The sequence below is a fragment of the Pinus tabuliformis genome, chromosome J (assembly GCF_031772625.1).
Source record: "Pinus tabuliformis cultivar Carrire ecotype Pingquan chromosome J, CPIR1, whole genome shotgun sequence".
In the NCBI taxonomy this organism is placed as follows: Eukaryota; Viridiplantae; Streptophyta; class Pinopsida; order Pinales; family Pinaceae; genus Pinus; species Pinus tabuliformis.
In genome coordinates this window covers 405,232,112-405,246,801 of record NC_142295.1, presented here as the reverse complement: position 1 = coordinate 405,246,801, position 14,690 = coordinate 405,232,112, and the positions used below count along the sequence as shown (strand labels likewise).

The window sequence follows — 14,690 nt, the reverse complement described above, 5'->3', positions numbered from 1 at the left end:
GAGCTTCAAGTAGACTGTCTTAATTATCAAGCTTATATATATCAAACCAGCCTAGATTCATCTTAACTCGAGATCTATTAAGTATCAAGAGAGATCAAATCTCTTGAGGTGCAAACATGCTCGTTAATATTCAAATTAAAAAATATATAAGTATACAATGTAAAATGTAAAGTAACATCAAATAAATTCACCTTATTCATTTTAATTTATAAAAAGATAAGAAACAAAAATTAATAAATTAGATAAATATAAAGTACAAAGCTCTAACAAAACCATGGACAAAAACTAATAGATTAAATAAATATAAAGTACAAAATCTTTCTTCTTCATCTTAATTTATAAAAGAAAATTTAAGAAACAAAAATTAATAAATTAGATAAATATAAATTATTAATAAAACCATGAGCAAAAACTAATAGATTAAATGAATATAAAGTACAAAACCATTGGTTATAACCGAACCATAGGCCATAACACTTTCCTGTAAAGCTACTTTAACACAATAAAATGTAGTGAATAAAAATAAATGGTTTAATAAATTATAGACAAACCATTGGTTATAATCAAACCATAGGCCATAACACTTTCCTCCAAAGCTACTTTAACACAATCAAATGCAGTGAATAAAAATAAATGGTTTAATAAATTATAGACAAATCATTGGTTATAACATAACCATAGGCCATAACACTTTCCTCTAAAGCTACTTTAACACAATCAATAAATGGCTTAATCAGTTATAGACTCAATTGATATTTATATATAATATTTGATTTAATAGAAATTAAAAAATTCATAATTTAATAATATTTTTAAAATTAATTAAAAATAACCAATATTAATGTAAATTAGTTAAGTTTAACTAAAAAAATTTAATATATTAATAAATTTATTTAACATATTAATAAATTTATTAGACAAATTATGTGTAATATATATATGAAAATATCCATCTGAAATTGAAAAATTATAAATAATAAATCAAGAATTAAACATTATAATTTATAAATAGATTAATAATTAAAGGTTATGACATTTTTTTTTATCAAGATTATGAATTAAGTTTGGGTAGTCTAATTAATAGATGAAATGACTTCATTTGAAAAATTATTTTTTGGTCAATTTATTCAAATTCTAGTACAAATTTTTAAAAATCATATGTTTAAGTTGTTTAATTTACAAAGGTCAAGTGTCTTAGAGGCCTTTCAGTATGAGAATCCATTTATGCATTCAAAAATGTATTTTAAATAATAAGAAATTGCAATCTTTGCTAGAAATTGAATTATGAGAAGCCATAAAGATTTTTCCTCTATTCATTAGACTAGCCCAAGTTAAATTTAAGATAATAATTAAATTTTATTAATTTACAAGTTTAAATTTCAACAATTGAAAGTTAATAATTTAAAAAAATAATAAATAAATATTTATTACATTTTTTTTTTCAAAAATTTCAACAAATTATAATATAATTTGTATTAATTTATAAAAATAATATTTACCAAACAAAATACTAATATTAAGTATATTTGAGACATAAAAAAAACTATAAATTATATTATTTTTAAAACCAGTGTAGATATAGATTGATGCCTATTGTTTACAAGTCAATTAATTTATATGGCTATGCTACTTTAGTTATTACTAGTCTATATCCATAATAACTTTGGATCTACCAAGGGCCAAGAGGGATCAAATCTCTTGAGATACAAACCTCTTTTAAAGTGAAAAGAGATTTGATCCCTCTAGGCCCTTGGTAGATTGGTAGATCGGGAGTTAAGATGGATCTAAGCTATAATAACTAAACTAGCATAGCCATGTAAATTAAATCTCTTGAGATACAAACCTCTTTTAAAGTGAAAATAAATTGATCCCTCTAGACCCTTGGTAGATTGGTAGATCGAAGTTAAGATGGATCTAAGCTATAATAACTAAACTAGCATAGCCATGTAAATTAAATGATTTGTAAACAATAGACAACAATCTATAATAAACATCAAAACATAGGTTTATATCTAAAGAGATTTGATCCCTCTTGGGTCTTAGGTAGATCCGAGTTAAGATGGATCTAGGCTAGTAATAATTAAATTAGCATATCCATGTAAATTAAATGACTTGTAAACAATATGCATCAATCTATAATAAACATCATAACACTTACTTTATTTTACATCCCAGAATAAATCATAAAACTAACTAAATTATAATTTATTATTAAATATAAAAAAATAATAATATATAAGTTAAATATCCATACATTTAGATAATATGGAACAAGAATTTTAACCATACATATTTACCCCTACTTTATCATAAAGACTATTAATTTATGAATAGGTTTTGTTATAATACTATGAGCCAATACCATAACTTATCAATACCACATGTCCAAAAAAACCATTAAAACCTTTCTATAACACTTGTTCACATGATATTGTTTTAATTAATCAATTTAATTAAAAAAACAAAAAAAACATAATCTATTCACCTAACAACTTTATATATATGTATATTTTTTTAATTCTAAAAAAGACATAATTTTTTATCTATATAGTTTCTAATAAAATTATAAAATTTCATTATTTAAATTTAATTTTTAAATATAAATAAGTATAAATTTCACTCAAAATTATAAAACATTTAAATTATATACCTACTAAATAATTTAAAATTATGTTTTTGGTATATTTTAATCAAATTTCAACTAAAAAAGAAATGCCCCCATTAAAATAAACCTAAGGTCGGAAGAAGTAAGATTCGAGAACTGTAAGGTCGGAAGAAGTAAGATTCGAGAACTGTAGATAGCTTTCCAAAAACATTTAAATTATATGACTACTAAATAATTTAAAATTATATTTTTGGTATATTTTAATCAAATTTCAACTTAAAAAGAAATGCCCCCATTAAAATAATCCTAAGGTCAGAAGAAGTAAGATTCGAGAACTGTAAATAGCTTTCCAAAATTATAAAATTTCATTATTTAAATTTAATTTTTAAATAAATATAAATATAAATTTGAGTCCAAAATTATAAAACATTTAAATTATATACCAACTAAATAATTTAAAACTATAAAATTATATTTTTTATATTTTAATCAAATTTCAACCTAAAAGGAAATGTCCCTTTAAAAGAAAGCTAAAATCAGATGAAGTAAGATTCAAGAATTTAAAACTATAAAATTATATTTTTTATATTTTAATCAAATTTCAACCTAAAAGGAAATGTCCCTTTAAAAGAAAGCTAAAATCAGATGAAGTAAGATTCAAGAACGGTAAATAGCTTTGGAAAAAGTAGCAGGGTTTTATGGAAAAAGAAATAAAAGATATTGAGGTGGACGAATTGTTTGGATGGTTAAAAGTAATTGGAATATAGATAAAAATAATTTCAAAATATTGTAATATTTGAATTATATTTTTAGAGTAGAAATAAATTAGTATTATCAAATTTTTAGGATTCTCTAAAATTTGACAACTTTAACTTAAATTTATAAAACCTACTAAATTTTAATTAAAATCTTACAAATTTTCATGCTACTTCCCTAAACTGCGAGAGACCTCCATCGAGCACTGTGTTTCAAGGCAGAGGCAGCCTTAGAAGGAAAGAGCTAACCAGCCATCCCCAGGGTATTTAATGCTGGGGGATATGCACGCCGGTTAATGCGATAATACGGCGAAAGCCAAGTTTCGGCATTAACTAATATTTTGACTTTCACGTGTTATCGGGCTAAGCGGCGTGCATATCCCCGAACATTAAATACCATGAAGATGACTGGTTAGCTCTTTCCGCCTGAGAAGGGCTAACAACACTGTCAAATTTCAATTAACATGAGTGTCCTCGAATGATGTGGACTGGGGTACGTGAAGGGTTAAATGGGCATCACAGTGGAGGAATCGATTCCTTGTTCGGACATGCTTGTCAGGAGTCACGATGTGCATTTCCTCGCACGGAAAATATTACACTGATCCCATGGTATTATCGTCTCTGTTTTTTTCTCACTTTTATGGATTGTTTTCATAAAAAAAAGGTTGAGTTTTCTTTTAAAGCGCTAGTTTATCGTTTTGAAATTATTCGGCACATTTTTGGATTGAATTTATTCAAAATTTGGTTAGGGGCTTCTTTAAAGTATGAGTTGAAATTGTGAACTCCGTAATTTATTTAAGATTTAACTGTTTTAGATTTTTTAAAAAATAATTTATATATTAGATTTGAGATTTTTATGATTTATATTGTAGATAAATGTTTTTTGGATTAATCATATTATTAAGATTTCGAATTAATTAAGTATTTTTTGGATTAATCACCTTATTAAAATTTGATCAACGTTTAGAACTAATTAATGTGATTCAAAGTGGGAAAAAACTCATACAATTTTCATGAATAAATATGATGCATCATTGCTCAATTCAAAATATTAAATAATTTATAACTTATTTTAGAATATTAAATAAATTTGAAATATATATATATATATATATAATCGGTTAGTTTTTAGCTTCTAAATGATGCATCCCTTCTATTTACTTATGAAGATTGTATGATTTTTTCCCACCTTATCTGAGGATAAACCACATTAATTGATTTGAAAAGTCAACCAAATCCTAGTAATGTGATTAATCAGAAAGACATTTATCTATAATCTATATCTAATAAAAAATATCACCAATAAACCAAAAAATTATTTAACTATTTCCTATAAAAACTCTAAATATATAATAACGACAATAATTAATTAGACAACCCTTTTATTAAATCAAATTTACAAAAAGCCACTAACAAATCAAACAAAATACTTGCTGAAAAAAATCAAACAAAAACTCTAAATATATAAAATAATAATTAATTAAACAAAACCTTCTTCAAACATTAAATACAATAGATATTTAAATATAAACATGAAATACAATAACTAATATAAAATAACGAAGAAACTCTATAAAAACCATCCAATTTTTTTTATAACTCAAGGATTCATTTGCTGCAGGACTAGGTTTGGCATCAAATGCCAAAATACTCCCATTATTTTCACGTGGTTTTCATTTTTTTTTCTGGGTTTTCACCAATCAAATTCCTTTCTGGACTGCCCGGCGATCAATAGCGCTGGGATACTCAGGAGGACTCGATTACAGACGACGTGACGTTTACTTCACGAGAGTGCGTTACAGCTGATAGCTTACGTTCATGTACCTCGCTAGTCATTGGACAGAGCGGCCAGCTCATATTAATCTCGGCAACTGGAGGTATGTTACGCTCTTAACGTTTAAAGTAATATTTAATAATTCACCAGTGTCCTGCCATGTCCGTACGCACGCTGAACCGCTTCGAATCCTAGGCAGTGAGCCAGCTGTATTTTAATGATCCCCGGGTCCCCTCTTATTATTTGAACCCGGCCCCGGTTAAATTAACTACAGTTCCTTGAAACAGAAAAGAACGGAAGCGTTGCTTAAGACACGTGTTATCAGGCATCTGGACAGGCGCCCCATAGCTGTAACCAATAATGGAGCATGTCGTGAGTGCGAACGAAAATGGCAGCAATGCAGGTGAAGTTGGTCGACTATACGGTAAACAATAATACATGCCAGCAGGGCGCTCTTCTGTCAATCGCCTTCACCTCTTGATAATCGCGCCCCACTTGCACAGCCTCCCCTACTTAAATATCGTTCATCCCTGTGCTTCCTCACAGCAATCGATTTTCTCTTCTTGCCTGTTTGTTTTTTCACCTTGTGTTTGTAACGAGTTATCGAGGTTACTGTGGTTTGTTCCTCTGAATCCAAGGGAGCTCGCGTCTTTTTGCTGTGTGATAGATAGAGAGCGTTAAAATGGCTTGTTCTTTTTCTTGGCTTCGACTGTCTGCCTTGCTACATATAGCGGTGTGTATAGTGATATTATCTGGAGTCCGTGCTTCTGGACAGTCGAGAAAACTTGCGGCTTTGGTGGAAGGGCCATCTGTTGTCTTGACTTACCACGATGGCCCTCTGCTTTCTGCCAGTGGATTGACCCAACTCCACGTAATCTGGTATGGAAAATTCACCCCTGTTCAACGCTCCATTGTGGGGGATTTTCTTCAATCTCTTGGCGCAGTGGCGTTAGAGGGGACAAGAAGTAAACCCTCCGCGTCTGCTTGGTGGAAGACCACTGAGAAGTATGTGGGCGCAGCCCCTAACAAGGCGGAGCCTTCCAGTGTTATAATGCTAGGAAAGCAGAAGGTAGACCAAGATTATTCCCTCGGCAAGTCACTCAAGAGGGCTGACATTGCTTCTCTAGTTGAAGCTGCTGTTAAGTCGAGATCTCTGCCTCTGCCTCGGCCTCGGCCTCTACACAAGAATAAAGCGACAAAAGAAAATGCTGTATACTTGGTGCTTACCTCTGAGGATGTTGCCGTTGAGGGTTTCTGCATGAGTTCCTGCGGATTCCATGACAGTCTCAATGTATTATCACACCAGAAGGCGACAAGAAGCCGAACGATGGGGAAGGAGAAGGAGCCTCGTCATCTTTTGCCATACGCGTGGGTTGGGAACTCTGCAAGTCAGTGTCCTGGACAGTGCGCATGGCCATTTCATCAACCCATGTATGGACCCCAGACTCCTCCATTGGTGGCACCAAACGGTGACGTGGGTATCGATGGGATGATAATCAACATTGCCACCGTTCTTGCAGGAGCAGCTACTAATACATTTAACAACGGCTATTTTCAAGGGGACTCTGCTGCGCCTCTAGAGGCGGTGTCCGCCTGCACGGGAATATATGGAAAGGGGGCTTATCCTGGGTTTCCCGGCGAGCTCTTAGTTGATAAAATGACGGGGGCAAGCTATAACTCCCATGGAGTTAATGGGAGAACATTTTTGTTACCAGCTATGTGGGATCCTGCTACCAGAACTTGCGAGACATTAGTATGAACATTTTTGTAATTTCAAGTCTGGGATTTTAAAAAGGAAGCATGAACGTAGAGTTAGGTGCATAGGGTGCAGCGTTTCTGCAGATAGAATCTTAAATATGTATTCTTTATTCTTTACACAGGGTTTTAAAGCAAATTCTTTTTGTTTTTATCAGTTTCAAAAGGGGGAAAACCATATTTTCGTTTGAATGTGTAGCAAAATTGGTGCTGGGTGTTGTTTCATTTGCCCTTGAAATGTTGTTTGGAGAGACGGAATATGATCTTAAAATTTCGATGGGACATTGGGTGTGTTAAAATGTTCATAAACCAGGATGGATATCTCTTAAATACCTAGATTTAATGGAAATTGGCTGTGCATTGAATGTTAATAAACTAGTATGGATCTATTTTAAATACCAATTTAATACTGATCTAATATGAGTTGAGAGGGATCCAGTGGATCCAGTGCCAAGAGGTGCCAAGAGGGATCCAGTTTTTCATGAGCCTACATTATTTTATGAGCTGATTTAACATAAGACTAGAGGAATTCAGTTTTTCATGAGCCTACATTATTTTATGAACTAGCATTATTTAAATGTTCTGTATAATTATTTAAATTTTTTATTTTGGCATACATCATCACAACTTCAATTTTTGTTGACAGCTCTACACATCATACTACACATCATATCATACTAAGCTGTAAAATGGATTTCTGGACTCAATAATTATTATTAATTCTGTTTATCTTTCAATACACCTACCATGGGTGGTAAGCCGGGGCTGGTGTTCAGTAGAACCATTTTCTTGATAATGGGAAGCAGTGTCTTTCAAGCATTTACTGGCTTCTATCTGGGTGGGTATTCTCTATACTACTGAAACTATGTTTTGTAAAAACCATCGAAAGCCGGCCAAAGTACACTAGAGGAGTGTGAAGGGTGCCACAATGATAAGTTTGTTCTGCATATTACTTCCCTCAACTGTGGTGTTTAACACTGGTTTTTCTAAGCAGTTTAGAATCTGTTCCACGCTGTTTTTCTTTTAGGCCGTCTTCTGAAGCAGTGAGTGCTTAACTGGCCAGTTGGATATGTTCAACAATATGTAACTGATCTAAAGAATCATGTAGCCTTGCCTTTTGTATCATTCACCAACCTTAACATAAATGGGAAGGGATAATGGAAGTGAAAAGAATTATTTAATTAGTCTTCCTATATTTAATTAATTAAAGTCTTTGCTCTGGAATAATTGATGTTTGTTCTGGAATAAGTGAAAAAGGGTTATCTCCATTTCCAGCCACTGATTACTTCCGTTGGATTTCCGTCACTAATTGCAACATTTAATTTATATTTTTATATTATCTGTCACAAGACAGTTTGCATACGTTTCCAACAAAAACCGTTTGTTTTTAAAACCCTTGACGAGGTATAGCTTCTATTTTAACATTTGCTCTTGCCACTACTTACATGTCCTCGGGGTCCTATATAATAGATGTTTGCTATGTTTCCAGTGGTTTATCCACGTTGTGATCACTGTACTTATTGATTTAGTCTCTTTTCATAGTATGCAACTTTGAAACCATTTTTTTTTCCAGTGGTTCATTCACTTGTTGGGATTACTATATTCTCTGATTTAGTCTCTTTTCATCGTATGGTACAACTTTGAAACCATTTTTCCCAGTGGTTCATTCACTTGGATCACTATTTTACTCTGATCGAGTCTTTTTTCATCATATGCTAGTTTGAAACCACCTTTTTCCAGTGGTTCATTCGCTTGTTGGATCACTATATTTCTCTGATTTATTAACTTGTATGGTTCTCTCTTTTGTCACTGACCCAACAATGCCCATTTCTTCAACTCCTAATTTCTTCTATTATATTGTTAAAAAAAGTTGTAGATCGTTCCACTTCTATTTCAGTAGTTCTTTTATTGATTTCCTTGTCCCCAAAAGTGTACAAATGCATTTGTATTGTTAAACAATGTTGTAGATGTTTCCACTTCTATTTCAGTAGTTCTTCTATTGATTTCATTGTCCCCAGAAGTGTACAAATGCAGCATGAATCTACTTATGCTAGATGCAAATGTTTTCTTGCAATGTCGCTGTTGCAACTATCTCCAGCTCTGTTTTCTTTAAAATCTACCATTCATTTTTGTTTTCATCTTCATCATTTTTCACATATGTTTAACAATATGTGTGTTATTTTTAGTGATTTCTTCCTTAAACCGATCTTCTTTATTTATTTATGTAAATTTCAGAATTTTACAATTTTTCCATTGTTTTCCTCTTCCCAGTTTCTTTCGCTAAGCAACAGCCTTGTCATATCAAATTATATAAATGCTCAAAATGCACCATGACATCTGCATGCTAGATGCAAATGTTTCTTACCCGTCCTGCATTGTTCTCTCAAAGTGTACAAATTCTCAAATGCACAATGACATCCTACTTGCATGCCAGATGCAAATATTTCCTTCTTGTCCTGTAAGGTTGCTGTTGCAATTATCTTCATATCATTTTTATTTTCATCTTAATCTCTTTTTACATATATTTAGCAATATGCGTATTATTTTTAGTGATTTCTTCCTTGAACCAATCTTTATTTACTTGTGTGAATTTTGATATCTTACGTTTTTTCATTGTCTTCCTCTCTCCCCCTCTTATTCTCATGCTAATCAACATCCTTGACAACTTTTCAATGTGCCATTCATCTCCATTTCTATCTTTTGCAGTTTTAACGCTGAATTTTTAACTCGCTCATTCATAAATCATTAAATCATCAGATAAAATATTAATATCACAAAAAAGTTTCTGTTTTTTTAACTTTAATAGCTCCATTAACAACTTCAACCCATCACCTCCTCCTATTTGCTCCTCCTATTAGATTCCTTATCACAATGAGCTTTTTTCCCTGCTTCAAATTGCACAAGAATGTAGTGGTTTTTCATTTCTACAAATCAAATTTCCAATGTCAACAATTTCAAATCTCCCTTCAGAGTACATGCCAGCTGAAGGCATCATTTTTCCAATCCCTGCACGGTTGCACGGTTCTTAATTACTATTCTTCCTTTCAGCTTCTCTTTAGTTAATTACATTTCTTGCCTGACCTGCATCATGTCTTCCTCTAATGGCATTTTTCCAATCCCTGCAATCTCTAACATTACCATGGACTTCTCAACATCAACTGCAACATTCTTGGTTGCACGGTTCTTATTTACTATTCTTCGTTTCAGCTTCTCTTTAGTTAATTACATTTCTTCCCTGACCTGCATCATGTCTTCCTCTAAAGCCATTTCCCTTTGTTAAACACTGCTTCAAATTTAACCTCTACTACCACTAATTTATTCATCTTTCATTTTCTTTATCAATAGTGTCAATGCTCTTCATTTTCTCTCCATCTGCAACCTCCCTTTGTTAAACACTACTTCAAATCTAACCTCTATTACTACTAATTTATTCATTTTTCATATTCTTTATCAATAGTGTCAATGCTCTTCATTTTCTCTCCATCTGCAACCTCATGTTCATTGTGCACATCTTTGCATGCATAAATTTCTTCACACTTTAAATGAATAACACCTTGTTTTCCCAAAGAGCATCTTTTAAGGATACATCTTCCTCTAGTGCCCACTATGATCTGTCACCATTTTCATTGCTATCTTCATCCTCAAAACCTTCTTACCACCTAAAAGACCTTCATTTTCACTACCCTCCATTTCTTTCAACTTGGGAATTTGTTTCATCTATATTAAGACGTCCATTTTTGATAGAAATTGATTCATCATTGCAAGAGCCCCAACTTCAATGAGAAGCACCTTTATTGAATCTTCAGACTTTTCTTGTGTCAAGGGATTTCTAGGGCAAGTTCTCAGATTTTTGTTTGGCCAACCCTTTCGTTGTTGTCAATGCTTCCAATCTAATCATAATTTCCCTGGACTCAACACAAGTTTCTCCTTACAAGACCATCTCTTGCTCACACTTTTAATCTTAAGGCTTTTTTTATAACCCATTTCTGTATTTTTCAACGTGTAATTTCTTTTTCAAATTATAGTGCTACCAATTGACATGTTGGAGTTGTCAAACAGGTTTTGCATCATTTTATTAATTAGTGCTACCAATTGACATGTTGGAGTTGTCAAACAGGTTTTGCATCATTTTATTAATTAGTGCTACCAATTGACATGTTGGAGTTGTCAAACAGGTTTTGCATCATTTTATTAATTAGAAGAACTATTTTTATATAATCAAATTTAGAGAGAGACAGTGGTGTCTCTCCATAACTAGAAATACGAGAAATAACTAATCTATGTTCCAACTATAATCTTATATACAAAATCTCGAAGGATTAGTTAACATTTCTCTTTTTAATTTGAAGGGGGATTTGACATGCCAAGTCGAGATTTAAAATTTTCAAACTTTTCATGTTCCAACGCGTTGTTAAAGATATTTGCAATTTGCTCTGAAGTAGGACAATGTGTTAGAGGAATTGTTTTGGCCTCAACATGATGTCGAATCAAATGATACTTAGTGTTGATATGTTTGGTTCGATCATGAAATTTTGAATTTTTGGCTAATTGAATTGCAGAAGAATTGTCAATGAATATGTTGGAAACATTGAGAGGAGGGGTGAATCAATATTTTTTTTCAATTGTTATTTTTATCAGTTAGATCACTTATATTTAGAACACAAAATGAACAATAAGAATAAATGTTTTTATTAATTTCTTCTTTACAATAAAGCGAGTACAATATATGTAGGGCTTCAATTTTAGATGAAGACAGATTTTCAATCTTCCAGGCTCCAACTTGTAATATGCCAAGCATTGACTTGGGCTTCCAAGGATCCAACCTTGTCAATTTTGAGGCACCAACTTCAAGGGCTCCAACCTTATATTCGGTTCAGGCTCCGACTTGGTTTCTTGAGGACTTCGATCTTTTAGGGCTTCAACCCTATCTTTTAAGGCACCAACCTTGTTTTTTCGAGGCTCCAACCTCTTGGGTGTTGGAAATATTGAGAGGGGGGTGAATCAATATTTATTTTCAATTGTTATGATTACTAATTTAGATTCTTTACAATTTTAATCAAAGAAATTATTTTATTAAAATATAGAAAAATATTGAATACAATATTTGATGAATTTTGTTTGCCAAGCACCAACTTGGACTTTGATGAGGCTTAATTTTTAGCGCTTTGATTCTATCTTACCAAGGCACCAACCTTGAATTTAGGAGCACAAATTCCAAAGACACCAATCTTTCCAATTCTGAGGCACCAACACCAAAGGCTCCGACCTTATAGTTTTACTCTGTCAAGAAATTTTTGATTGTATTATACTGCACCTTATTTGTGTGATTTTTGTAACAGATCGATGTCTGCACTACATAACCGCTTCAGGGGTGACTGCTTCTTCACGAGCCCTTTATAGAGATTAACCCAACCAACAAACTTGCTGGACCTTCGACTTCCTTTTTTTTGTTGGACCTTTGACTTTCTTCTTCAACGTTGGATCTTCGGCTTCCGTCTTCAACCTTTGGCTCTTTCTGTCTCTTTAAGTTCACGAGTTGTGAACTGTTGATTTTTCTGTGTGTCCAATGCTGAGATCGATGCTTAAGGTGCGGTATTATAGCTTTCATTTGGAAGGAGAGGCCGACTTTTGGATATTCATCCAATTATTCATAAACTTGTTTTATTTACGAAAAATTTCATAGTAGAGAAACCGTACCCAATGAGGACTCACATCCACGTCATCAATCACAATCACAACTTTCGAAGGTCCTGCAATCGCAACCTTTAACATTGTCGATGTAAGATAGTTGATACTCATACTGCCGATAAAGCGGACGCGATATAATATTAAAGAGTGGTCAATAGATTCGTTGGGTCCACAGTAATATTGCAATCGGCAGCCGGATTCACAAGTCTCATCGCAATTGGCAGTCCGATGGTGACAACCTTTTATGATTTGCGTAACTTCCGATACCCGAATGCGATACTACATAAAGGTGTATTCTAATGGCGCTGTCGAGTTTGCATATTATATCGCAATCGACATTTTGAATGGAACATGATTATGCAAACATAATGGTTTGCTAATATGCGATGGATGTGATATTATATTGAGTTGTATTGCAATGGTGCAACAGGTCCGCAGTGATATCATAGTCACAGTTTTCAAGTGTGACATTCCCTTGTGATACGTAACTTCTGATGCAGATGCAATATTTCATTAAGGTGTATTATAATGGTCCAACGGGTCTGCATATTATATCGCAATTGACAGATTTGTACGTGACAAGGCTTTAAAGCTAGCGATATGGCGGATGCAATATTTTTTTAGGGCATGTTGTAATGGTACCATCGGGTCTGTAACTCATATCGCAATCGGGTATCTCAATGTAACAAGCTTCAATACTTGCAGCGTAGCGAATGCGATATTGTATTGAAGTGTGTTGTATTTGAGTGATCAGGTCCATAATGCATATCGCAATCGGGAGTTTTGAGCAGTGTTACATAACTTAATATAATAGAACCGTCGATAAAGTTCCTCCACTGACACTGTTAACTCCTCTCAGCTCTTCCTCTTGGGTATATGCGTTCTAAAGGGTTTCCAACGACTTTTTCCTCTTACTCTTGGGTTGTTGCTCTTGTGAGTTCTCTGTGATTTCTTCTCATTCTTTCGATAGCTCTTCTTCCGATGATGTGTTCTTCATTGCTCCTTTCATATCGTTGTTGTTCTTGTGGCTTCACATATCTACGTCTCATTGGCTTCACATCATCATTTGGTATTCTAGAATATTGCCATATTGACATCAATGACAATCTAGATCAACTATCTCCCCTTTTGTCATTGGTGGCAATATTCCTCTTCTCTCCCCTTTGACATCAATGACAAAGGAGTACACAAGGATGCTTCCTGTCAAACTGCTCCCCCTGTGATGCGGCATCTTAAGAATCGGTTTAGTGTGCTACTAAAGCAATAACCCCCATATTTTGACAGAGATGTTAAAATGCTTCTCGAGGAAGAGGTTTGGTGAAAATATCTGCAATTTGTTCCTTAGTATTGATATATTCCAACTTTATGTGTGGTTTAGCCACTTGTTCATGGAGAAAATGATACTTGATTGATATATGTTTGGTCTTTGAGTACATCACTGGATTTTACTAAGATTGATGGCACTTGTGTTGTCACAATAAATGGTGATTGGTTGTTTAGTTTCTATGTTGACATCCTTCAAAACTTCCTTCATCAATAGTAGGTGTACAACAATTAGTTGCACTATATATTCGACTTCGGTGGTAGAGAGAGATGATTGTTTTTTGCTGAGTCAAGCTACCAGACAATCTCCCATTAAAAATGCATTGCCACTGGTGCTTTTATGATCATCCATGCTTCCAGCGCAATCAAAATCGGTATAAGTTGTCAATGTAGTGTTTGTGCTTTTGGGATACCAAAGACCAAAGTCGGGAGTTCCTTTCAAGTATCTGAGAGTTCTTTTCACAACCAACGTGGGATTGCTTATGAGCTGATTGAAATCTTCCCACCATTCCCATTGCTTGCATAATTTCGGGCCTTGTAGTAGTTAAGTATAAGAAAGATCCAATTATTGACCCTTAAAGAGTTGCATCTACTGGGGGGGATTCATCATCTTTGCTTAATTTTCAATTTGTGGTCATTGGTGTGTTCATAGATGCACATTTTTCCATTCCATATCTTTTAAGCATGTCTTTGAGATATTTTGTTTGAGAGATAAACATCCCTGTTGTGATTTGCGATACTTGTAGTCCAAGGAAGTAGGATAGCTCACCAATCATTGACATTTCAAATT

The 14,690-nt window shown here is 33.2% G+C and overlaps 1 protein-coding gene across 1 annotated transcript; it reads left to right on the top strand.

The window, feature by feature from the left end:
* The first annotated feature begins 5,663 nt into the window (after nt 1-5,663).
* On the top strand, nt 5,664-7,041 carry LOC149227539 (protein EXORDIUM-like 2). Its single transcript, XM_089377807.1, has one exon. It carries the CDS (start codon nt 5,817-5,819, stop codon nt 6,891-6,893), a length of 1,077 nt encoding a protein of 358 aa, XP_089233933.1. The 5' UTR covers nt 5,664-5,816; the 3' UTR covers nt 6,894-7,041.
* The last annotated feature ends 7,649 nt before the right edge of the window (nt 7,042-14,690 follow it).